This window comes from Sinohyriopsis cumingii, chromosome 3 (genome assembly GCF_028554795.1).
Source record: "Sinohyriopsis cumingii isolate HCF-2022 chromosome 3, ASM2855479v2, whole genome shotgun sequence".
NCBI lineage: Eukaryota > Metazoa > Mollusca > Bivalvia > Unionida > Unionidae > Sinohyriopsis > Sinohyriopsis cumingii.
Genome location: NC_142963.1, coordinates 89,554,166 through 89,580,462, shown reverse-complemented (window position 1 = coordinate 89,580,462; position 26,297 = coordinate 89,554,166). Strand labels below are relative to the sequence as shown.

The window sequence follows — 26,297 nt, the reverse complement described above, 5'->3', positions numbered from 1 at the left end:
CATTTGACAAATCTATTTCGTCGAACTTCTTTTTACTCTTAGTAGTAAACCGCGGGATCTTCCGTAAATATCTACCAGTATTTCTTTCTTTCTGATCTAAATCAATGATTTCTCAAACTGCTGACTTGTATAATTGTGCACAACTTTGTGAAGTGGTAACGATGGCGTCGCTGATACAGCGTCAAGTACAGCAATTGCTTCAAGGCCGCATATTGGTGAATCGGTTAGTGTTTGTGTTGGTAGCGTTGAGTACCAGACTGGCACTCTGTGCCCGACATTGTACGCAGAGACAGAGTGCATAAATTCCTGCGGTGGAACTAACCCATATGAATCGAAATAAACAATTCCACGGGGGTCAATTGCGTATGCTACCCAATGAGTTCCAGGTCCAGTACTGTTATCGAAATTAATAATACCCGTTTCAATATTGTTTGGTCGTTGTGGTAATTGATCTCGCATAAAAACACCTCTAAACATTTTTTATTTTTAGTTGCTTAGCTGCATCAGGTAAATCAAAATTTGACATAGGTGAAATCAACGCAGTGTTCCTGGAAGTCTCAGACCCTTTCCTCGATGAGTTCCTGGAAGTCTTAAGCCCTTTCTTATTTCTTTTTTATTGCCATTCAAGCAGCTGTTCCAACAGCACCTAACGCGGATGTTTTTGCAACGGCTGGTGCTGCAGCAGCTATATGCGCTGGTAGTGATGCGAGAAGTGGGAATATCCCATCTGTTTTAGCGGCATCGCTAATGGCACCGGCAGAAAGTTTAAGTCGTATTCCAGTTTTGGATTGTTTAGCTTTATCAAGATGTTTGCGCTGACGTTCCGTCAACGACAGTTGATTCTCACTGCCTGTGATTTGATTGTTTCGTAACGTTATTGTGGTTCCGGTTTTTTTTATTGACGCGGATTGTAGTTTTTTAATCTGACCAGAAGACAGACTGACACTAACATGATGATATTTTGACATTTATAACATACTCGTATTTTTAAATCACCGCCCGATTACATGTTTTTGGAAAACATTACATGTTTTCTACTGGTGCGTCAACGAGTTTCATTCGGCCATCAGCGCCTTCAAGCAACATTGCCTTGTCGCTGAGTATAACCGCGATTGTTCTGTAATTAACACCGCCACCTGGATTTACTCTAGCTCTGAAGTGTATATCAACGACTGATTGCCTGGATAAATCAAGATGCTCCAGCGAAAAGTAATAAATTGGATATAGGTTTTAAAAATCAAGCTGGGAAATCTACAGACCAATGTCCACGTTTTGGTCACGCCCTTTAACGTCATTAACCGGTGATATGCCCGTGCTATTTGATTTTGGTCATAATTCAGTAGTATGTTTTCTTCTGGCTCTTGTTGTCCGTTTATTCGCAAAGAAACTTCAGTAACTCCAAGTCGGTCAAATATCATATGGGAGTGAGTTTGTGAGTTTACTCGATTATAATTCTAAAAAGCAACAAATATATATATATCTCGACGCAGAAACACCTTGCTGAGAAGCTATATGCCATGTAAACTGCCCATTGATGTTAGATTGAACAGTATCTGTGGTTACTGTTAACCATGACAGCAATGATTTACCACCTGTGTCCATGAAAGACAATAGTCGCTGTTCTTCGGCGATCGTTAAAGTCATTACCGGCATCCACAGCGAAAGTTTTGTCAGTGTTACTTTACTACCATCACCTGCGAATCTCCAGATAGCGTCGTCGTCGGTAGCATTTCTTACAAGGGTAACTGTGTGTTTGGCCCCAAAGATAACTTTTCTGACACCTCTGCAGGACCCAAATATGTAAGACAAAAGAATCGCGCATGAAACTCTTCTACGGGTTCCACTCATTTTTGCTTTACGCGTTGCAAATCCCAAGTTCAAATCTGTATTAGCACCGTGAACTATCGGCCACACATCGGCGTCAGCGTTTTCGGCGAAGTTTCTTGGCCGTCTTATAGTATACGGTACGTCGCTGGGAGTGTCGGTAATGTCCTTCGTGAACATCATTGTTGGACCGGCTGATCTTGTGTAATCGTCAGAGTATCTTGCTAAACCTATTATTGTTGTGGCAACGTCGACGTCTTTTTGAACTGTCTCGATGTTTCTTCTATCAATCGCGTATGTACCGCTGTCAAACAACGTCATGATACCTTTATTAACAAAACCGATGTTAACGCCGGCCGCGTATTCAGTATCGTCTGCTTTTATAATTTCGCCTGCTACTTCAATAAAAGCCTCAGCGGTGAAAGGTATCTACTTGTATCATGAACTTGTAGATCACTTTTTCCGCGTTCATTTGTCAGTCGTGCTTCATAAGAATAAAACTGATAATCACGTACTGATTCATCCTTGAGGACTAGCGCGTCCATGTCAAATGCTGTGTCGGATACGCGTTTAAACATTTTATTATAATCGCGTTGTTCTAAATCGTGGTCGTGCAAATCTACCAAACCCACTTCCCGCTATTAAGTTTGAAACAATTGTTTTTTTTTTCTGCTTCACCAGTCAACTCTGTTAGTTTTTGATTTGCGGCTTGATTTATTATTTTACTGATATTTGCAGGCATTACTTCAGTGTTTGATAATTTCACTGGTTGTGGTTTTCGTCGTATTGATCATGCTAGTCAATCCTTGATTGCCGATAATGCTTTACCAGCAACGTCGCTGATTTAACCAGGAGCTTTTTCACGAACAACGTCAATAGCTTTCATTGATAATTGTTTTGCGATCGGTCCTGCTTTTGGGACCATCCTTCTAAATAATCCCTGAATCCAAGTCCATCTCCGTAAATCGCGCTGTAAACGGGTAGTCGTGAGTTTACTACTCTGACCATTACAGGTCTACGTTGAGTGTTGTGTATGATCATCTTATTTATTATTCATTTATCTAATAACTGTAGTAATCAACGATTTCATCAATAAGACCACGGTAAACATTAATATCCATGATACCGCCTTGAAATAATCGTCGACAAATATCAGCTGCTTCATTAACAATTTCTGGAGAATTATTACCAGCACGTTTTCCTCCTATGGGAACTTCTATTCGGTGCACGTCAGAAAGAATATTGTTAGGGCATGAAGTAAGAAGACCACTTCCTCCTGGCGTAGTCAGGGAAGAAAAACCACTTCCGGTTACTCCTTCTTCCTCACTTGTTGTTTCCGCTTTTTTCTCAAATAGTCTTATGGGTGATCTTTCTACTTTTGCTTTTTTAAGTAGCTCTTTAGACCTTTCAAGTTCCGACATCAGCTTTTGCTGCGGTGAAGAAGACTGTTGTTCTTCTATTTGTTGCTGCGGTGGAGGAAGTTGATATGAATGTTCCTGCTGGGGGGTTGGGGTTGTAGTCTTCGTTGTTGTTGAAGTTGTGACTCCAAATAAAATGTATTTATGTCGTTAATATATTCAATGTATACTTCATCATCATTTTTAGCCTGGGGTTTGTTATAATACACGCGATATAGCCATTTAAAAAATAACTATCAGTATTTATGTTAGCGTACTTAGGTTTTAACATTTTAGATTTTTGAGGAAAACTATCAAATGCAGCACGAGAAAAATCTTTCTCTTTAACTTTTTCTCTAAGTTCTTCAACAACACCTTCTCTAAATTTACAAATCAGTTCAGTATTTTCTTTTCTTACTTTAGGTTTAGGTACAAGTTCTTTTTTCACGTCGGCGATTTCAGTACGAATATTCTCAAGTATTTCGTCACCTACAGAAGGAGGTTGAACTGCAACTGTATCAGTTGGAAGTTTTCGTAAAATCTTTTTTTTTTTTTTTTTTTTTTTTTTTTTTTTTTTTTTTATAGTTCTTTCGCAATTTTTGCAGTTTGGTCAGCGGTTTCTTTTGATACTGGAAGAAGATCCTCCCTAATGGCAGTAGTTACTCCTCCAGTAACTTTTGTAACAGGTCTAAATAATTGCTCTGCACTTTCTGCGAATTCAACTTGAGATTCTTGACAATCTTGTTGTTTTTGTCTAACAGAATCACGAACAGGAAGAAATGTCTTAATTGCCTCTACTCGTTCTCGAGCAAATCTAGCTGTATGAGACTCCAACGCTGGTGATATTATTTGAGAGGGCGAAGTCTCATACTCGGCACCCAGTCACCGCGATCCCTTTTTTTTTGTTGCGATTTTGAGGAAGGCTTATTTTTGCAATTCGAGGTTGAGTCAATTAGAGTATGTTCGCCCTCTCTCTCTCTGCTGCCGCAGTAATCGAAATATAATTTTTTTTTTTTTTTTTTTTTTTTTTTTTTTTTTACAATAATGTATTACCAGTGTTGGGCAATGATACCGACGATTAAAATCTAAATAAAAGTTTAAACTGAGGAATGGTATACAAATTTGATTTATCAGAATAATTTACAATCTTACTATAAAAATGAATTTCTAAGTTAAAATTCTGACAATTACAAATATTTTTGTATACTATCTTACTGCATATTTGTTGTTATCCTGCCATCCAGGTAAGCATCCAAGTGACCGTTTATGTGATCGTGTTATATACTACATTAAAGACTAGATATATTAAGAAATAAACAACAACTTATATTTGTGACCTGTCCCATGCCACTACTAAAGAATTGTTTCCGGATCGGGTAGAACTCGGAATTAAAACTGTTATCGGTTGGCTGAAGATTTACCGCCCTTTAAAATCAGTGAGGGAAAAACAAATGGTACATTTCGTCTTGGCTCGCACAATTTTAAGATTTATTATTTGAACAACATGGATTTCATCGCAGTCATAAAAAAATTCATACTTTACTTTGAAGTCTGATCCGGAAAACAACTTCCTTATATTAGTCAAAGGACTTGGGATTCTGTACATCGTTAACCACTCGGTGACACATGGGTTCGTTATAGTCCTACATGTCCGACATAGCACATGTTGATTTTGTTTAGGTGCTCAAAACATATATATCAGCGTAAAGGTCTTACATTTTGGACTAGGGTTGGTTACAATATATATATATATATATATATAAACGTAAGAGTAACGTTTAACTTTTGTTCTTGTTGTGGGTTTAACGCCATTTTTAGCACAAGATAGGCTATACATGGCGGCCAGTATTAATGCTGGAGGAAGAACCGGGAAAACCCCTGAAAGAACCCCAACCCACGAGAAGCTACTGGCAAGCTTTGTCACATACCCACAGAGGTTGAACCCTAGACTCGAACCCACGCAGACAGAGGTGAGATGGCAGTGATCCGTAAAGGTGAGCGCTTTAGACCACTTGGCCATTCGGGGTCCCTGTAACTCTTGTGACAGTTATGTTGTTACAGGTTAGATCCCAAGCCCTCTGTCCATTGACGGATACTCGTAATTTTCTTCATAACGATCCCCTTTGTTTAGTGATAGTAACTGCCAAGGGATTATTCCAACAATGTAATATGTCTTGTCTGTTATTTGTGTTTTTGTGTGACCTAAAAACATATTTGTGGAGGCCTCTTGCATTGTAGGACTTGATATTGTTTCAGATACCTATTGGGTCACAAAAAATAAAATAAGTCACTGCTTTATTTTTAGCAACCCAAAAAACATATCAGGGTTGATGGCTTACATTTTAGGACTACATAAGGTAGTCCTACAATATAAAACATAGCACTTGTTAATTTTGTTTTAGTGCTGTTTCTTACTACCCAAATAATGGGCTTGTGTAGCGTGTTCGATGTCAGTTGGCATCGGAAGGAGTAGTCAAAGTTTCAGGAATCTCATACACTTGGCAGCCCTTATCAACATTCTTCCACAAATTGATATGTAATTAGTATACTTACTGTGCTGTTTTTATCCTGGTGGAATCAAAATATGAGACTAGCAAATGGACAGATTTTCTTATTCCATTGACATACATTTAAATTTGTTGAAATGCGACGGTAGTCGAGGTAGGTTCATGCATGGGGATATGTTTCTTGAACAAAACAAAATGTTGCTTACAGTTCCAGTAGGTATAATATATTTTTATTCGTTTCGTTAAAGAATAATATTTCAACTAAACCCAATTTCAGCATTCCCGACTTTCATCACTTTCTTGAAAACTGAAATGGTGGTGTTCTACAGTTTCATATTTTGCATAGGGTTAGAATTTTAAAGAAAAAGAATTTCGCTGGCTTTCCTCACTGGTTATACTGGCTGTTTAAGAAAGACTTGTATATCTTGGGTATAGTTCAAAGAACCTTTAATTTCCTTTATTTTGGTATATGATTGATGGGTGTAATATGAACTGTAGAGTATACAGCTTGGCCTTACACCAGATGTACACCTTTAAAAAAGTGCTAGCTCCACTTGGTCATTCTCACTTCCTGAACTTCTGGCTATTTAAGAAGACCTTGTATATCTTAGGTATCTGTTGTTTTCACCTGACATAGCAGAAAATGTGTACACATAGATCTGCCATTTTGAGTCTCAAGCCATTGACAATGGGTGTAATGACAAGCGTGTTTTCCATAAATCCAGTTTGTGGTATTGTTGGGTGTTCCAACCGCAAAGGTGTAAAAAAAACTACATACGCTTCTTTAAAGTACCAAAAATTTTGACTGATCAGGGTGAAGAAACAATGAAATTATCAGAATAAAGAGGTCGTTTATGGAAGGCGCCTATCAACAGAAAGGACACTGAAACTGAAGAGAGTTGGAAACAAATGCTTGTTTGCTCTAAACTCTAAACATTTTGTCAGAGGTATGTTAAAATTAATTTTTCAGTTGAGTTATAATATGTTTAGCTTTATTTTTACAGATTTTATTCCAAGCTGTAATACTAACTGATAATCTTGGTTTACAAGTCCTAGTGCAAGCAGCAGGGACCAGTTGTTTTGGATTAAAAAAATTACATGACAATGTTATATTTCAGATTAAGAGTATCAGGATTATATATTGACGGTTCTAGTCATTTTCTGTTGACTTATGATGACCTTTTTCTTGACTTGCAAGATAACATTATTTAATTCTTTGAATAAAGTCACTATCTCAGTTGCCTTCCTTTTCTTTTTACAGGTGTTAAAGCTTATTTGCATGACAGAACAAGTTCATCATGGTAGCCAACTCTAGATCTTGGTTACACAGAAATGACTTCATCTGCAATAGGAGCAACTCATAAGAGAATTAATCAGGCCAGCCAGTGAAACACAAAAGAAAGATTTCAGATGCAATATCAATTCTTTTAACATTGAAAAAGAGGTGCATAGATTTCGGAGACAATAACGCCAGTGGCTTATAAAAATATGCTGAGAATACAGAAAAACATTGACATTTCATGTAATGATCACAAAGTAATGGAACAGGTGTCATTTAAGTCTGCATATCAAGGTGAAGAAATATCAAAGGCAATGGGCATCCAAACTGATTTTGACAGTTGAAGCAGTCAAACAACTAGAATAATGATAACAAGTCCAGAGTCATCGAAGCCAAAGAAAATGAACAGTTTGATTTTAAAGGACTATCTAACCTTCTATCTTATGTTGACAATTCTGAACAAGTAGCATGTTACATGGGATTGCCCAATTATGGTGTATTAAAACTAGTTTTTAATTTAATAGAAGGACATATGAGTAACAACAGTAAGAGTCTGTCGAAAGAAAATTAATTTCTATTGTATCTTGTGAAACTTTGAATGAATTATCTTTTCCAAGACATAGCCAATCATTTGAATGTTTCTTTACCTACTGTGCAAAGAAATGTTCACAATACTCTGGATGTACTCTACATTAGACTAGGCTTTCTAGTGCAATGGGTAAATCGAGAACACTTGAGGGAAACAATGCCTATGTGTTTCAGAAAAGAGTTTGGCGAGAAAGTTCTTGTTGTGCTGGACTGTTTTGAATTATTTACAGAGAAGCCAAGCAGTGCACTGAACAAATTGTACACATTGTGGTTACAAATATAACCAGACTGAAATATCTAATAGGCATTGCCCCTCAAGGTGTTGTTACATTTATTTCTGATTGATGGGGAGGTAGAACCTCTGACAAGTATATAACAGAAAAATCAGGACTTCTCAACAATCTATTACCAGGTGACATAGTGATGGCTGACAGAGGCTTCAACATAGAAGATGCTATGTGCTTTTATCAAGCTGAGTTAGCCATCCCTACCTTCACACGAGGAAAAACAGTTACATCCACTAGAAGTTGAGAAAACTAGAAAAATTGCATAGTTTGAATTCATGTGGAATGTGTTATTGGTTTCATGTTGCGAAAATTCAGAATTCTTGAGGGCATCATCCCCATTGAATTTATTAAGTTGAAACATGGAGAGAGTGTGTTAACTATTGGCAATATTGTTAAAGTGGCTTGCTGTTTAACAAATTTGTATCCATCACTTGTTCCATCTGAGTGAAACAGTGGATGTTTATTGAGCACACTATTATGTGTACATTGAATATTATTGTCACACATGTAACATGTAAATTTGCAAATAAAGTGTACCATACTAATGCTAGTTCTATTCCGTTTGTTTATAAGTTGCTAAATGTCAAAATAGTCATGGCAAGTAAGTATAACAAGAAATCTACAAGTGCAAATCATGGTTTGAGGATATATTTTATTAACTTGTTTCCCAAGATTTCTTTATCATATTTCAAAGATACAGCAGAGACATCATTTCACATATTATTGATTTGTGAATAATGTAAGAAATGATAATGTACAATATTGGTCAATTTCTAATCTACACAGCACTGCTTTATCAGATATTTGGCATCATCAACATTATAAACTATTTCCATTATAATATATACAATATATTAGCACTTTAAAAAGCATACCATGGTAGGCACTGGTAAATATATCCACCATTTGCACTTGCCACAATACCATTTTCCTTTTGGCACGTGTCTGAGTTATATACAACTGGTATGAATCCATACCTTTGGGCAGTTTTCACTTTCACACATTATCATCTTTCTTCCATCATCATATCCACCACAAATGCAGTACTTTCTGTCACTCTGAGTGGAGATAGTTTTGTATTCTTCACCAGTAACTGCATTTGGACTAAGGACTTGTCTCTGTGAAAAATAATTACATTGGAGTTCAGGCATAACAAATTGGGAGTGAAACTCCAAAGCTTTAGAAGACATTGTTTGCCTCAGTTCATTGTCTTTATAAACATGTTCATAGTGGTAGTCATTAGGACACCATACATAAAAGTCACAATACTGTCGGTCTGACAAAAACATTTGTATTTGCATCTGGTAGTAATATGTGTGTTTACAGTCGATTGTTTATCAGTTTCAACCACGGAACATCCAGGATAGGCTTGTCTTTCATGCTGTAGGGGCATTTAATCTCCAGACAGCCATCCCATAACATGTTTAGTTCCCCAGGTTGTTGCGGCGCTATTTTCAGTACTGTCAGAGATGGCTGTGAAATGCTAGTGTGGCATACACGATAAAAATTGGAAGCTCTTATTCTTCCTGTACAGTATCTGTGCCAGAAGAGACTATTTGATTGACACATTGTCTCCTTCTCAAGATATGATGCTTCTTCCTTTGAAGCATATGTCTGTAGCACTACACTTCTCAAACACCTGCTCGTATGATGAATCAGAACAACTTGTATCCTTACTGCATAAGCATACCCGACTAAATTCAGTTGGCCACTCTGCATATAATGACTTAGGTTTGAAGTTCTCTGATAACTTGCCCTTGCCTCTTAATGATAGAATAGCAGCCTTTGGCACATTTTGATGAAGTTCATCCCAAAATAGGTTCTCCTCATTTGAAGTAGGCGATGGTATGTCTGACACTGCTTGTTTATCAGAAACAGTGTGCACAGATTCATTATTTGAAAGTTGTCGTTTTTTTTTTACTGCAGACTGTTAAGTCCATATCTTTAAATCGTTTATACAGTGTCTCAAATTTAGCTGAAGTAGGAAATGTCTAGTATGCGGGTACATCAGTCACTGTAGCTTCCTTGCATATTCTCGCACCTGTCTCCAAGGCAAACAAAACTGCGGCAACATGAGTACAATATTCCCCCAGTCCTGCCATGCATGTGCAATATGCTTATTCCACACCCATCTGTGGCAACAATAACCCATGGCTCTAGAGGTTTCTCACTGACTTGCATTGAATGGGTCACCTGGAATTTAGAATGAAGGAAACATTACAAAATATAATACATAATGTTCAGTATTGCGTCAGTACTCTAGCTTTTTGTACATGTTGAATATATCCATACATGTACGTGAGGAATGTTTACATGTACTATCAATCAACCCCATTGCTAAACGTGTTGTTACAGCAAACTCACAAAGGGATGAATGGTTCAGATAAAATTGAAAATGCTATTGTTATTTTAACTGATTTTAACTAGAAATCTGTCATCACAAACAAGCTACTGCAGTAAGAAAATGGAGTTAACTGAAATTACATTATGAAAAGAGAGAAAGAAATTAAAAGAGAAGTACCTTTGCTCTCAACAAATGAACCCATTAATTTCCTTGTGCAGTATTTCTTGGATCCAGCCATCTTGGAAAAGCTTGTAGGCATCAAGAGACTTGTAGTTCTTCAACTGATCCCTGGTGTATGCTGAATGTTGAAAAATAAAAAAATGAACGTCTACATAGCCGACCTCAGGCCATTTCGTTTGATCGTCGCTAAAAGCTTCAGCAGGCAGTTTATATGGATCAATCTGTATTTTAGCTGTTTTCTGGATGTATCTCTCATAAACTTCACCCACAAGTGAATTGAGATAATTAGTATTGATCATAGCTTTCTTTGTTGTCTTCTCCATCATAACTGTCAAGGTCAACTATCGATTTGTTGGGGGCTCAAAATGGCGGCATTCGTTTAATCGCGTTGCATTTTGGGAAATTGTGTACCTTAGCATGATATCAGTGAAAACAACCCATAGTTAAAGAACCTTTAATTCCCTTTATTTTGGTGTATGATTGATGGGTGTAATATGGGTAATAGAGTATACACCTTGGGTAATAGAGTATACAGCTTGGTCTTACTCCAGATGTGCACTTTTTAAAAAAAGTGCTCGGTCCACTTGGTCATTTTCACTTCCTGAACTTCAGAGTTAATTGTATAAAAAATTAGCCGATAACTTTTTTTTACATTTTATATATTCGGTAATTCAATCAGTGCACTTTCAGAATTGGTATTGTCAAGTCTGGCAAAATTCATTTTCCCTATTTTAATAACTGCTATGGATAGTGTACTTTGGACTAATTCAGGCTGATTTTATAAGCACAAGAGAGCAGTCATCTTAATTAGCAGTGTGCTTAGATCATGTACAATTTCCAAAAGTACAATATCCAAAGAAATGTCAGCCACATTACATTAAAGTAGCATAGAGGTATGCTAACATTCTCTCCACTGTGCATGTTTTAAATGCAAACAACTTCACCTTACATACATCACCTCTCAAAAGTACATAATAACTGGTGAGCGCCCCCAATGTAGGCCAGCAAAACTTGACAACAGGTCCATTACTTTGTGAGAATTTGAATTTATTAGAGAAAAGACATCAGAGTAAGTAAAGTCTGACTAAAACATTATGACTTTACATTTTAGAAAAGCATCATTATTTTAGTTGCCAGTTGTGTGAGATATTCCTGAAAAGTTGTCTTTCGTTACGATATTAGTCAACATCAACACACTACACAGTGCCGTTAGTTAGGCAGTAAGACCCTGTTACCCAAAACATAAATATCAGTCTTACATATAGGATAAACATAAAGATGATCACAGATACAGGAGTATACAGTTGTATACTTGTACTGTACTGTAATTTTTATATTTCTTTGTTCTAAATGTGGCCTATATGAACCCAGCTTGTCCATCTTATCAGGTTTTAGATGCTTCCAATTAACAAGTAACCTGCATTTAGTGCAATAATGGGTCAGGTTTTTTAGGCATAAGCATAAGAAGTTTTACTTCTTGCCTGATTGTAATCTAGCCACTGTAAAAATTCCCATCAATGCCGTAAGAAAAATAATGTTTGTCTACATCAGTGCTGTCCAACCCACGGGCTGAGTTTAAATGGCCCGCCAGAGCTCGAGCAGCTATATAGTTGTTGCTTTTCAGTTTTCTGCTGCGGCTCTCGGCTTCAAGAAAAACATTTTTCAGTGGCCCATGGTGTCAAAAAGGTTGGACAGCACTGGTCTACATTATTTGTGGAAACTTGTGCCACATTTTGTGACAGAGATAAAATACCCAACAAGAAGGCATGCACAACCTTCTTTGGATTATACTGGAAATGGATTACAAACTGGGATAGACTTTTCAAAATGTATGCCAGTGCTTGAAAATTTTGATTTGTTTTTACATTGTTATATATCTGACAATTCATTGGATTATATTTGCAGAAGCACATCTGTTTATGGAAGAGTCAGTACATCCTAAAACAAAATAAAACACATCATTATGAGCTATTTCTGCTGACTTGAAGTAACTTAAAAAAAATCCACAAGCTCTAACTAAAATTTTAATAACTTGGACTTTAATCCCATGTGCCTCAAAGGACCTTAGTTTTTCCTATGATTCTGACATTATGTTGAAATTGCTGTACTTTAAATATAAAAGAAAAAACCAATTTCACATCAAACTTACCAGTGTGTTTACTTGCCTCTTACATTATTTCATATCAAGTAAAGTTTTCTTCCAAGTCCTGATATTAACTATTGTTCATTTGTTTGAGTGGGTTAATTTTTTCAGACGCACCTTGACAGTCCCAGGGCAAGTCTCTTAAAAAATATGACTTGCCTGACTCGAAATCTTCTTACTCTGCCATGTATTTTTACCATTATTTTGACATAATTACCCCATCCCCAAAAATTATAATTCTTGTTCATATTCTGCTGCTGATGAACTCAGCAATTTCACATTTCTGCATGCACATTCGGTAAATTCTAAATAGTTGCAGCATACAATGCTGCTCATGCAATTTTTGACTGTGCCTTCAGGTATATGTATAGTCTATGTTTCATAATGATCCATATATACAGATTAGTATTTGGGGGTCTTTGAGTAATTTGTTTCTTCTGATTGTTGCAAAAATCTACATATCTCTTAATTAAAGTTAAAACTAGAAATGCAGTTGGAGAGGCATTAGTCTAATTTTAATATCAGTTAGCAAAAAAAGGAGCTTTAAGTTTGTAACTAGTTCATATGATAGTACTGTGAATGTGTCACAATTACCCAGGCTGAGTCAAGACTTTTAAAAATGGTGCTAACGGCTGCCTTGCTAGGCGCTCAGGGAAGGGAGCCCTAATAACTTGCTACCTTCCAGCAGTGTGTTGCTCTTCCATTGCTTCCTTTAGGTGCCAGGCTAAATCTTTTGTTGGAGGTTTGGTCAAGTCTCACAGATGATGGGAGGTTCCTCTCTGTCATGAAAGGAGGGTAATGATTTCTGTGTGGAGATCTACTTCCTCTAGCAATGTTCACTAAATGTTTAACCTAGATAAATCTTTTGGGATTAAAGGAAGTGGTATACTCCCTTATCCAGAAGAGTGCAGTGGAGAAAGTTGTCAAAAGTCAGTCTTCAGTCTTCTCCACACCAATATGGTGGCCTAGTGGTTAGAGCTTCAGCCTCGGATGTGGGAGGATGTGGGTTCGAACCCTGGCCGAGTTATAATATAACATAGACTTATAAAAATGGTACTAACAGCTGCCTCACTTGGCACTCACTGTTAAGAAGTTAGTGTTAGGACTGCTCGGCCTGGTGTTAGGATAATGTTGCAGGGTGGGACATGATGCTACATGTCTGCAGCATAAAACCCCATTGCTAGACATCACTGTAAACTGTGACACTGCACACATGGTAGTGATATGACTGAAAAATTGTTAAATCTATATTAAAAGTCCAAATCACACACACACACACACTTCAGCCTTCTGGATTTTCCTGGTACAAAGAAGAAGGGGAAAGTTTGACTAATAATCAACCTTTCCTCATTAAACAAGTTTCTGCAGGATAAACCTTTCAACATGGAGGCCACAGCCTCAGCCAGGGACATTTTTCTCATTCCTTCTCATACGTAATTCCAGTTCTGCTTGAAATGGGCAGGTTTTCCAGTTTCATGCTTTGCCATTCATCCTAGCCTCCAGACAAAGAGGTTTTACCAGGGGTGTGGGAGTAGTTGCCATCCACTTAAGGTCATTGTGAATCACTATTCTCCAGTATCTCAACAGTTGGTTGACCCATAATGGCAGGTTAGAGTCCCACATAGAAAATCTTTTCGCTGTTGGTCCATAGTGACCAGGCTTGGTATTTTACCCAACTTAGAGAAACCAGGGCTTAAATTACTTCATCAGAAGATTTTTTCAACATGAGGATGAATTTCCTCATGAACTGAGGATTAGGTTGTGTCCCATAGGACAGAGAACACAAGATCCTGACCCTGTTGGAAGCACTGAAAGAGCATGTTGTTGGCTCTATTTCTGACTCATCTTGGGACCTTGAACTCCACAGCCTACCTGGTTTCCATAAACAGATTACACTTGCACTTTCTACAGTTTCCTCTAAACTGGAAACTGCACAGGGACGTTATTGCTGCTCAGATTTCTTGGTCTAGGTTTCTACCCCATCTGAATTGGTGGACAAATGGGGACTGGTTTCTGGCTGGAGTCTTCATGCATAGCCCCAAAACACTAGTCCCATCTGTTTGCAGATGCATCAGATTCTTGATAGGGACCTGGAAGGGCTAGTTCTTCAGGATTTATTGGTACTGAGAAGAATTTGTCATCTACATCATCAATTTGGAAATGAGAGTAGTGATCATAACCCATAGGAATTTGTTAAAATAATAAGCCACTTTGTGATTGCCTCTGCTGAAGAAACATAAGTGGTAGCGAACCCCAAGCCCCTTGTCTCAGTTTGGAAGTTTAGAATGTCCATTGATGGGCAACTTTCAGAAGGGATTACATCGGAGTTCACCACATTCCTGGTAATAAAAAATACTTTGGTGGAAGATATGTCCAGGAAGGGCAAGATAGTCCTCACAGAATATTCTCAGTGTTCTCAGCATAGTCAATAGACTTTGAGGAGACACTGTTGGACTTGTTTGTGACAAGACTAATCAGCCAACTCTCCATTTGTTTCCCCAGTCCAAGACCGGAGAGCCTGGGCATTGGACACTTCCCACCTTTCCACAGCTACTTCAGACAGTATGGAGCTCCACTGCTCAGCTCATTTTGATCTTGGTTTTAACAATCATGGCCCCTCTTGGTCTTAACAATCATGGTCCAGTGATCGCGATCTGGATCATTGATACTTAGTTGGTACTAATGAAAATGGTGCTAATCTGACATATTGTATTGCCACTATGGCAGTTATCATGAAAATCTTGTTATTGCTACTAATCCTAAATAGAAAGTCATATTGACACAGGATTTTCACCAGAAGACTAATTATGTTACTTAGTTGTTCTGAATAAAAATTGATGCTGATGTTGCTGTTTTTGGTATATCATGTTATGTATATTTAATTTAATCGTTTGTCTGTTTGTTTTAACATCTTTTTTATTTCATTACATGTTATTGTAATGTAACAATTTTTCCTGGACTTAACCATGTCCAGAACTGAGTTCATATCTGCTTGACCTGATTGATTGTTTTATTACTTTTTTTTAAAATTTCATTTATGTAAACAACTAATAATAGCTTCATTAACTGATTATTATTCAGGTAAACAAGAAGTGGTAAATATGTTGGTCTAGGTCAGGGTTTTGGAGATTCCCAAGTGAATTTTGTGAGTTGTTGTGTTGTAAATAAACAAGTCTCATTAGATCATTCTAGAAGGTTATTTTCCATTAGGTAATGGTTGTTTTTAGAAAATGCTAATGTGACCTGAGGTCAAGCAGAGAATGATATTATCTCGTGACTGAGGAATCTTTACCAGTCATGTTTTAACATCAAGCACTTTTAAGTTGTATTATGTTGTGACCAGTTTGGGCTGAATTTTATTTTCTTCAAATTATTGAATTCAAGTGATTATTTTCTCTGGAGGTACAAAAGTGCTCTGAAAGAATTCTTGGATGAAGACATTCATTGGAATTTATACTGAATTCAAACCTAGAATAATATTTCTGTGATTCAGTGAGACTATTGACACATCAGTACATTGTAGACTATACCAGAGTCAGACATATCATCGTCTTCAATTTTGGATCTCTTCAGGACTTGAACTAAGTTTTATTCATTACTTTTTTATTAATAGGACTTGTGTCTTTAATTCTTGGATTATTTTGGATTTAATTCACAATACCGTAAGTTCTTTTTTTCTTCTCATTTTTCACTTTGTATTCAAAGGTAATAAGTTATTTGTTAAATTTTACAAAGCATGTTGTCTTCACTCTTTTCTGTTGCTTATTATAAGAGAATAGACTCGTAAAAGAAAATTGGGCGCTCATCCTTAGGATATGAATTTTACTAAAATATTTCAGAAAACTTTGTTTTTTAAATTTAAATTCCCCTAGTTTTGAAATTTTTAAAATCTTTTTACAATGTCATCAAAAGTGGAGATCTTTATTTCAGGTCCTACCCAGGAACAGTTAGAATCCTTGAAAAGAGATGATATTGCTTCAACTTGCTAGAAAATATGATCTTTCTGAGGCAAAAGCTTTATTGAAGCAAGAAATAAAAAATATTTTGGTCCAATATTTGGTGGAAAAGAATGTTTTGGATAAAAGTGCTTTGGTTTTGATTAATAAGTCTGTATCCAACTAACATAAAAGTAAAGGAATTAAAAATAAAATACAAGATGGAATTAGAGTTAAGAATGCTTGATCTTAGAAAGATAAAGAGGAAAAACAAAAGCAAATGGCAACTGGGTAAATAAATGCAATTAGATAAGGAGGAAAGCAAGAGAAAACTGATGTTGGAGAAAGAGGAGAGAGAGAGAAACAAATGCAGTTACAGAAAGAAGAAAAACAAATGCTGTTGGAGAAAGAGGAGAGAGAGAAACAAATGTAAATGCATCAGAGAAAGAGATACATGCAAAAAGAAAAGGAAGAAAGAATTTCAATTTAGATTAAGAGAATTAGAGCTGGCAAGTGAAAAGCACATTCTCACTTTACAATACAAATTAAAGTTTTGATGATACTAAAAATATTAGGTTAGTGTCCCCTTTTAGAGAAATATTTTCCTCATTTTGAAAAAATTGCTGAAAATTCGAAATGGCAAAGAGAGCATTGGATATCTTTGCTTCCCTGTCAGGATAGCAGAGTGCTGGCTATGATTTGGCTAAGGAATGCATCTTAAAGGGTCATGAGGGGACAAACTCATGCTGTATTTGCAAGGGAAAAAGAGCAGTTATTTGATTGGTGATGCTTAGCCAAGAAAGTTGATCAAGATTACAGAAATCTCAGACTGTTCATATTAGTTGAAGAGTTCAAGAAAAGTGTCCATAGTGACATTAAGACTTGCCATGATGAGCATATGGTCGAAACTTTAGAGAATGCTGCTTGTACTGCTGATGAGTATTCCTTAGCTCATAAAGTTTCTTTTGTAAGCAAGTCTTCCACTCAGCATTTGTCTGGTAAAAAAATATTTCAGCCTAATACAAACCCTTCTAAATTTCAATCTGGCACAACTTTAAGAAATAAAGTTTCTGATAAGATAGATCAGAAGTCCTTATCTCTTGTATGTGTACCTATTGCAAGAAGAAAGGATTTGTTATTTTTGATTGCTACAGACTGAAAAATGAATCAAGACAGACCTATTCCAAATGCTCTTATTTCTAAGAGGTTAAGGTCACGTTCATGTATTCAAAGCAATCCATTTGTTGGGTCTAATAAACCCCAGTCTGATTTTATTATGGAGAATTATGAACCATTCATGTGGAAGGGTTCTATATCAATCATGAGTGATTCAGCCAATCAGACACCCATTTTGGTAAAAATAGGAGTCCCACCAGCAAAAGTTACAGTTCCCTCCCAGAGGAAGAGCATTGACTCATAACAATCAAAACCTTGTCACTAATTTTCTTGAATGGATGGTCATGATAGAATGGGGTTTTCACCAAAAGTCATCTGATGATGTCTAGTTTGTCCTTGTGAAAATGGTGCTAGTCTTATGGTCAGTATGTCTGCCACTGGTTTCATCACTCAGCCGTTAAAAAAAAGGAAATGGTCAATGGACTCCTGCTTAAAGTTTGAAAGGGTATTTTTGTGAATATTACAAAGCACAACTTGTAATACCAGAGTGATCTTCTTCATTAAGATGTTAATCATATTATTTTAAATTTAGCAGACAGTTTAGTGACCAAGACTACTGGTAATTCAGGGTATATGGCTTTATTTGAGTGAGGATCTCAAAGTGATGAAGTAATGTCATTTCAGACATGTATTGAACATCTTGAATTTGTCCTGATAGCTTAGTTTATATTGATTGAATATGAGATAATTTAACATTTACTGTGTTTACATCAGAAGCAGTATATTGGCATGTGTGGACTAACTACTTAAAAGTAAACTAATTGGTGCAATTTCAATAAATGTAAAAAGTTTCTTTATGCTTCATTAGTTCATTGGTTGGCATGAAATTTGCAGTATGTTTGTCTAGAGCTCTAATACCTGAATGTAAAACCTGCCCTATTCTAGTAAATATACTGATAAATATTATTTACTGTTTTGAAAGGGGTCATGCAGTAACAGGATCATGAGATGAACCCTGACTTGAACATTTCAAAGTGCTGTCATACATTAAGTAGGTTTGCTGGTGAAAAGTCCTTAAGAGTAGGAGAGTGTTAACACTTAAAGTCTTTTAGCAAATCTATTAGAGTTCAAAGATATTTTTTTCAGACACAGGCTTGGGGTTTGTGGCTTGACAAAATTTTAAAAGCCCTGACCAAAATTCCACAAGCCCTGACTACAGTATCATATGGCCAAAAATTCCACAAGCCCAAATGTGTAATATTTGCCATTGTCCTCCAGGAACAAAATTTCATAGACCCTGTACACAACTTTAGGGCAAAAAAATGTTTGCAGAGGCAAGAGATTCATTAGATGTTACTAGCCCTTAGACATTATGTCAGAGCACCGCTAGCCCTCAGACTTGAAATGACTGCTGTTTACAATTACTTTTGCTCTTGATGTAAAAGTTTTTGTTTAAATTTTGACAGTAAATTCCTTATTACAGAGAATCACCTGACTTAGAAGATGGAGTTGAATGAGAACCATGCTAATTTTCTTCACCGACTTCAGTCTCTCATCCTTAATCCCAGATTGGAGGATGGTAGTCCAAGTGAGAAAGCAGACATTTTACGGAACATGATTGTACATCTACAGTATGCAGCCATCACAGGCCTGTGAGTGAACCAGTTTTTGTATCATGTTCATGTAGCAAGTAATTATATATGTTCCATTAAAAAAATCCATGTTACTATGGGAATGCTGTTTTTTTATTACTCTGGGAATGCTGTTTTTAACAAATATTTGCTAGTGTACTTGGATTATTCAAAAGGTTCATGTGAAAATTATATAAAATTCTAAATTGCATCTGTTGATGACTACTGCACATTAAAAGTGTGTTCCCTGGAATTACAGACAACTACCATGTTGTACAAAAATGGCCCTTGTATTATATAAATTTATATCATACCTGTTAATTGTGATAAACATATATCACTTTTTGGGTGGTGATAACATTGTTTATGTTGTTGACAGTGTTAAGGTTTTCTGTTAAAGATTTTAAGTCATATGTCTTGTACATTGGTTGGTGTATTTAAATTGTTATGAGCCTATGCGCTTTAAATAAGTAACAGAGAAGAGTGAAAAGAAACCAGCTTTGTAAAATTCAACAAATAATTTGTTTCCCTAGAATACAAAGTGAAAATGAAAAAGAAAACTTACTGTACTGAGAATTAAATCCCAAAATAATCCTAGAATTACAGACACAGGTTATTATAATTTAAAGTCCTGAATAAAATTCAGTAGAAGTCCAGATTAAATCCAAAAATGATGGTGTTGACATGTCTATTGTAACCTGTATACTGCTGGGGTGTCAACAGTTTTGTTGAATCACAGTAATATAATTCCAGGTTTGAATTAACTATAAATTCCAGTGAATGTCTCTAAGAATTTTGTCAGCATTTTTGTATTTCCAGAGAAAATAATCACTTGAATTCATTAATTTGAAGAAATAAATTCCAGCCCAAAATGAATTACTATACTCAACATATAATACAACTTGATTGTGCTAGATCTTAAAGCTGGAATGAATTTCCCCTTCATTGTCAAGATTACATTGTCCTCTACTTGACCTCAGGTCACTATTTGAATTTTCTATATAAAAAAAACCACTATTAACTAATGGAAAATTACCTTCTGGAATGATCCTGATGTGTACAAAATAAAAAATGTTAGCCATTATTAGAAACCTATTACTAAAATGAAAACATAGAACCTGGTCTATCTCAGGTACACCAGGTGAATTCCAATAACCTAGATCTAGACCCAAATAAACTTGTTTAATTCTGTTAATAATTATCCTGATATTAAACCAACCAGTACATAGAGAGAATGATTTAGTTATGTATTAGTTGTTTACAGAATAAAATTAAAAAATCAATACAGGTCAAGCAGAAAATATAATTGATTTTAGACAAGGTTAAGCCCAACATACAATGTTACATTGAAATAACATGTAATTGAAATAAAAATATATATAAAAAAAATCAACAAAAATGCAAATTAAGTATATGTAGCAAGCTGAGACTGTTGAATAATATTAATTCCCAAATTGGTACCTTTATATTGTTGGATTACCTGTCTTTCCTTTGTAATCAGTAAGCTGTATCATCATAATACCGTTCATACATCTGAAACAAAACTTAGAATTAAATCCTTGTTTAACTACAGATGTGATTTGATAATCCAACCCTCAGTTATCAAGATTTTCATTTTATCAAAACTAAAACCATGTGGCTCAAGCATTAATCAGCAATGGTAGAGTTGATTATTCAAACCATTTTCATGTCTCAGTATCAGTTCACTGCTTTTTTATTTGCTGGATTGATGACTAAACCCAAGGTTTTCAGTAGAATCTGGTGTTTTTTAAAAATATGTGTTTGTACAGGAATTGCTGCATAAAATTCCAGAATTATGACAGTTCATTTTAACATTGGCATACACAGTATAATCATAATCTAAGAGAACCATACAAGTTTAGACTCTTTCCTTTCACATCCAATCAGCTATAGTCAGGAGCAGTGCTCATGAACTATGATAACAAAGTGAGGAAGGCACATGCTTGACTTTTGGTAGAATAAAAAAAAATCAATGAGTAGTTGGTAACAAATTATTAAAGTTCTGTAAATTATGCATTATGTAGGGGGACTGCATGAAACATAATAAAATAGGCTAGTGGCCACTTGTTTATAAGTATATGAATGATGCCAGTGATGATTAACATGTTAAACATTTTGCTTGCAGTCTGATCTGAAACAACAGATAAAAGCACACCATGAACATAATATACAACGTGAATACAACACACATCTTGCAACATATATTTAACATTTAGTGAGACTTAGTCTGCTTCTATAAATTCTTTTAGAAATAGGTCTGTAATTAATTTTATTTTGCAACATTTTCAGCACATATGTATTATTTTAAAGTAGGCCCACATTATTTTGTGCCTAGGGCTTTGCTTACATCACAGTACAACATCTTAAGTTGATAATTTTTGGGTTTTTTTGTGTGTACATATATTATTAAAAAATCATAAGTTGTTTTATTTTCCTAATAATTCTATCAACTGAATGGCTTGCATTTTCTTTCAAAGAACTTCAAGCATATTGCATTGACTCAATATCAGTATCAATGGACTGGAAAATATTGCATGAAAAATTTGTAACTTTTCAGTTTTTACTTTAAATCAGATTGACAGCCCTGTGAGCATAATGTATTTTGTACTGTCGTTTATTATTATAAGAGAGATGAAGATATATCCATCCATCAGTCATTCCATCCATCATATGATCTTGTTAGTTCAGTTAGTTCTTCAAGTTTTGATGGATTGTCATGACGAGTGTTAAATATTATGGTCATCACCTGACGATGTGCATCTGAAAAAATCACTTTGCTCACACAATTTGTAGCTCTGCTGGTCATAGACTTGTAGAGCTTATGTGATGACCTGTAATCCGTCCATCCATCAGCCCAAGTTATCACAAATCCTTCTAATCTACTTGGAGTATTGCCAAGACACTTTGCACGCACAGTTATCCCATGGTCTTGTCAGTCTTAAATAAAAAAGGTGCCACATGGATATCCAGTATGTCTTCCTCAGTGGCCATATTAAAAATCTTTTTGTTACTCATCCTGAATGGATGATCTTAACAATACTAAGATGTCGAATTGGTCACAAATTAAAAGGTGTTGATCTTATTTCCAATATGGGTACCATGGCAACCATCTTGAAAATCTTGTTAACACTACTCCTGATGAATGAAAAACATGGGGTTTTCAGTAAAAAACCTCTTGTGACATCTATCTCATTGCCTAAATTTTGTTGAGATATGAATCTCCAAAATTTACACTGTGTTCTAATCATTTTGCAGAGTTCTACTTAACCCTAACCCTAACTCAGGGTTCCCTCATGGGTCTGGAATTCTGGAAAAAGTCATAAATTTGACAATTGCTTTTCCAGGCCTTGAAAAGGTCTGGACAAACTTAAAAATGACTAAAAAGTCTGGAAAATGTCTCAAATTTTTGTTGTTCTGTTTCACATGATGTTATTAACACTCTCTCCTTTCCTAAGTTTAATTGTCACATTGGGTCCTGGAAAAGACATGCTGTTGCAGTTCGAACCATGCATCGAGGCATCTTTACAAATGCACATTTAAAATATGGGATACCTAGACAATCGTAAAGGCCAAATCCCAGCACGGTTTATATTAAATGATTCATTTCGGCAAATATGCCTACTGGCAGATGATAGTGATTGCAATTTATTTTAAAGCTTTGAATTGCATCAAATTATTGGAGCTAGAAAAGTGCGAAAAGTGAGAATTTTAGCTGGTGTGACTTGAGCTTTAAAATGAGTTGGTCACACTTGTAATAAGAACCAGAACTGACGTCATTTTGAAAGCTCGAAAGTATGTTACACTGCAAATTTATGTAAACTTTTTGACCAAAATCAGCACACCACATAACAAATTCATAACTTTTCAAACACTAGATATGTAATTTTAATAGCTCTGCACACCAGCATAAGAGGTGTAAACTTCTGGACTATTAATTTGGCGATTGTTAGCAAAAATCTCTGGATGTATAAACACAGATTAACTCCGTTTTATTCTTGTGTATTGTTTTAATGTATTGCCTGGATATTTTATATACTACTCAGTTTACAGTTAGAAGAATGAGTGCAATTTAAACAATGAATAGTAACACAGACTTGTATTCTTTGATTCACATGGATTATATTTTTGTTTTGGAGTAAATTAATGCAAGGCGAATTCTATTGTAAAATCAGGGACGATTTACTGCCAAATTATCTTAGATAGAATAACATGGGGATGTATGTTTTCACTGTCTTCTGAATTCACTTGAAGAAATGTAGAGATCTCACAAATTTATTTAATTTAGTGTAGTATAAAAAGTGTTTGTATTTTTAAGATGTTTGCAAAGTCCCAGAGTCCAGAAAATTGTGATTTCACTTTTTATTCAGCTTTTGCATTATATCTTAAGGTTTGTGAGTGGAAAAAGATAACAGAAACATAAATATGTAATAATGAGGGTAAATCCAAAAAAGTTAACAGTTCTCCTTAAAAAATACATGATTAAGAATACATTGAGCATAGCCACATATAGCCTTTTAAGTGTTCAGATAAATTTAATAAATAATCTTAACATAAAATTATGAAGTAAATATATTTATTTGATCAAAATACCACTTAACAGAAACATAAATATGTAATAATGAGGGTAAATCCAAAAAAGTGAACAGTTCTCCTTAAAAACATACATGATTAAGAATACATTGAGCATAGCCACATATAGCCTTTTAAGTGTTCAGATAAATTTATTAAATAATCTTAGCATAAAATTATGAAGTAAATATATTTATTTGATCAAAATACCACTTTCAGAATAAGTGATTTAAGAAAGTGAAATGTAAGTAGAGCTTATGTTAGTGAAAAATCTTAATTTGGAGCTAAAGTATTGAAAATACATTACCCATGAGCAGTGAAAAAAATGTACATAATAAACATAAGGAACAGTTTCCAAACTTGTTCCAGCTGGCTAAACTAGCTGTGTATATGCCCCATCAGCAAGGGTGTCTCAGCATAGAACAATATTCATATGCTGGTGAGGAACAGAGTAAGCTCAGAAAAATCAACAGATTAATGCATATACAACTAGAGGTAACATCTTTTAAAGATTTTGATTTCATTAGGACTCTAACAGAGTGTAGCTGGAAGAAGGATGGATATTGTAGTGTTAGGTGTATAATGAACTATGGCCATTTCCTCCTCTCCCTTCTTTTTGTTATAACCCCCCTTTTTTTATTTTCGTAACAAGTGGGTACCCCCCACACACATTAGATAAAATCCAGGTGGCATTTCTGAAGCGAAAGTACTGGAGTTGCAGCTGGAGAAGAAAGTATAGAAGCTAAATGGAAATGGTTAACATCTGGGTTACAGTGACCTTTTTTGAGTATTATTTCCCTTTCATATTACATTTATTTATTTCTTTATTGGTTTTGTATTTGTTTCTTGTATTTGAATTAGTAACTGAAGCAGAACACTTGATACTATGAGTAGTCACTGAAAATTGAAAACTTGTCATTGAAAAGTCATTGAATTTCATCTCTGATCTGTAATAACCCTGTTTCATGGATAATTTTGTTAATTAAGTTTTGTGTTGTTCTAGTGAGTATTCATTTTAATTTCATTGCATTTTATTTGATTTGACATTCTTGGACCGATCTTTTTGTGTGCCTGTGTGGACCTGATATTTAAAGAATGCCTGGACATTGTGTTTATAACCCTTGTGGGAAGAAGCTGAGGACTTCTAAGCCTGGATAAGGTTTTCCAAACCTAGGACCAAAGCATCATGTGGACTATGCAAGGTCATTAAACTTGTCACATTATTAGGTCTGGAAATTTTAATATTTAGGTATGGATAGGGTCTGGAAAAGGTCTTAAATCTTTTCTAAATTTGTGGCAGGAACCCTGCTAACCCTAGTCTTAAAGCTGGTTATACTTGATGTGTAAAAAGCAGATGGACACTGGTCAGGGGAACATTCAAGAGGGGGTATAATCTAATGAGATAATCTGTGTAAAATAATGGAATTAGTTTTAAGAAAATCCAGGGAAAAAATATGATTTTTATTTTGTATTGGTTGCACTTACACTATCTTTTTGCAGAATGACATCTGATGGGGTACAGGCCAGGAAAAGAGAGTATGATGACTTGTATGCGAGCATTGTGGACTCTTTGGATGAAACCACAGGTGAGTTCTTAAAGGTGCATTCCCTTATCAACAAAATTTGATTGAGACAGTAGTAGTAATGCTTCCTTAACTCTGATAATGAACAAAAAAAAAAAGAATCTATTGCTGTCTCCCCCCTCCCTTGTTGACCGCTTTGGTGGCCTAATGGTTAGAGCATTCACCTCGCATGCAGGAGGTCATGGGTTCGAACCCCAGCCAAGTCATACCAAAGACTTATAAAAATGGTACTAACAGCTGCCTCGCTAGGTGCTCAACATTAAGAGGTTGATGTTAGAACTGGTGGGTTTGGTGTCAGGATAATGTGACTGGGTGGGAAATATGCTACATGTCTGTGGCACGATGCCCCAGTGCTGGACATCACTATAAACTGCCACACTGCAGACATAGGAGCAATATAACTGAAATTTTTTTAAAGCTACATTAAAAATCCAATTACACACACACACACACACACACACACACACACACACCTCCCATGCCAGGTAGATGAGTTAGTATGATGTATTTAGGCGATGGTAATTTCCAATACGTTGTTTCTCATGCATGGGTTTTAGTTGTGAACAGAATGGACAACATCAGACATATGCTGCTGCAAACAGACCACTTGTAATTAAATTCAGGTTGGCACAGGGTATGTGCTGTCACTGTCCCAATGTCCTTTCAAAATTATGGTTGGTCTCTGGATGGCTGAGTGTTCACAGGCAGTTGCCTTTACAGATCACTGACATCTCACCTCTGTCGTTGTGGGTTTGAGTTTCGAGTCCAGCCAATGTGGGTCTGTGAGAAAGCTTGCCAGTAGCTTCCCATGGGTCAGTGGTTATTCCTGGGTTTCGCAGGTTCTTTCTTGACTAAATATACTGATCGCCATGTATAGCCTATCATGTCCTGGA

At 35.8% G+C, this 26,297-nt stretch overlaps 2 protein-coding genes across 8 annotated transcripts in view; both read left to right on the top strand.

Moving 5' to 3' along the window:
* The window catches only part of LOC149803267 (monocarboxylate transporter 9-like), a 121,107-nt gene extending 101,906 nt beyond the window's left edge, over positions 1–19,201 (top strand). Inside the window, exon 3 of one of the 2 annotated variants that reach the window (XM_089952919.1) lies at positions 19,084–19,201. In XM_089952919.1, coding sequence (XP_089809045.1) covers positions 19,084–19,100 — 17 coding nt within the window. In that variant the 3' untranslated portion in view covers positions 19,101–19,201. Of the gene's footprint in view, positions 1–6,989; positions 8,431–19,083 lie in introns of those variants that run through there. The other variant, XM_089952918.1, reaches the window with a different exon arrangement.
* LOC149803266 (fidgetin-like protein 1) overlaps positions 19,104–26,297 on the top strand; it is a 109,207-nt gene continuing 102,013 nt past the window's right edge. For all 6 annotated transcript variants that reach the window (XR_016420168.1, XM_089952922.1, XM_089952923.1 and 3 more), the window contains exons 1-2: positions 19,104–19,252; positions 25,322–25,407. Coding sequence is in view for 5 of the 6 variants with exons in the window: in XM_089952922.1 (XP_089809048.1) it covers positions 19,104–19,252; positions 25,322–25,407 (235 nt within the window). In the remaining variant the exon portion in view is untranslated. The remainder of the gene's footprint in view (positions 19,253–25,321; positions 25,408–26,297) is intronic.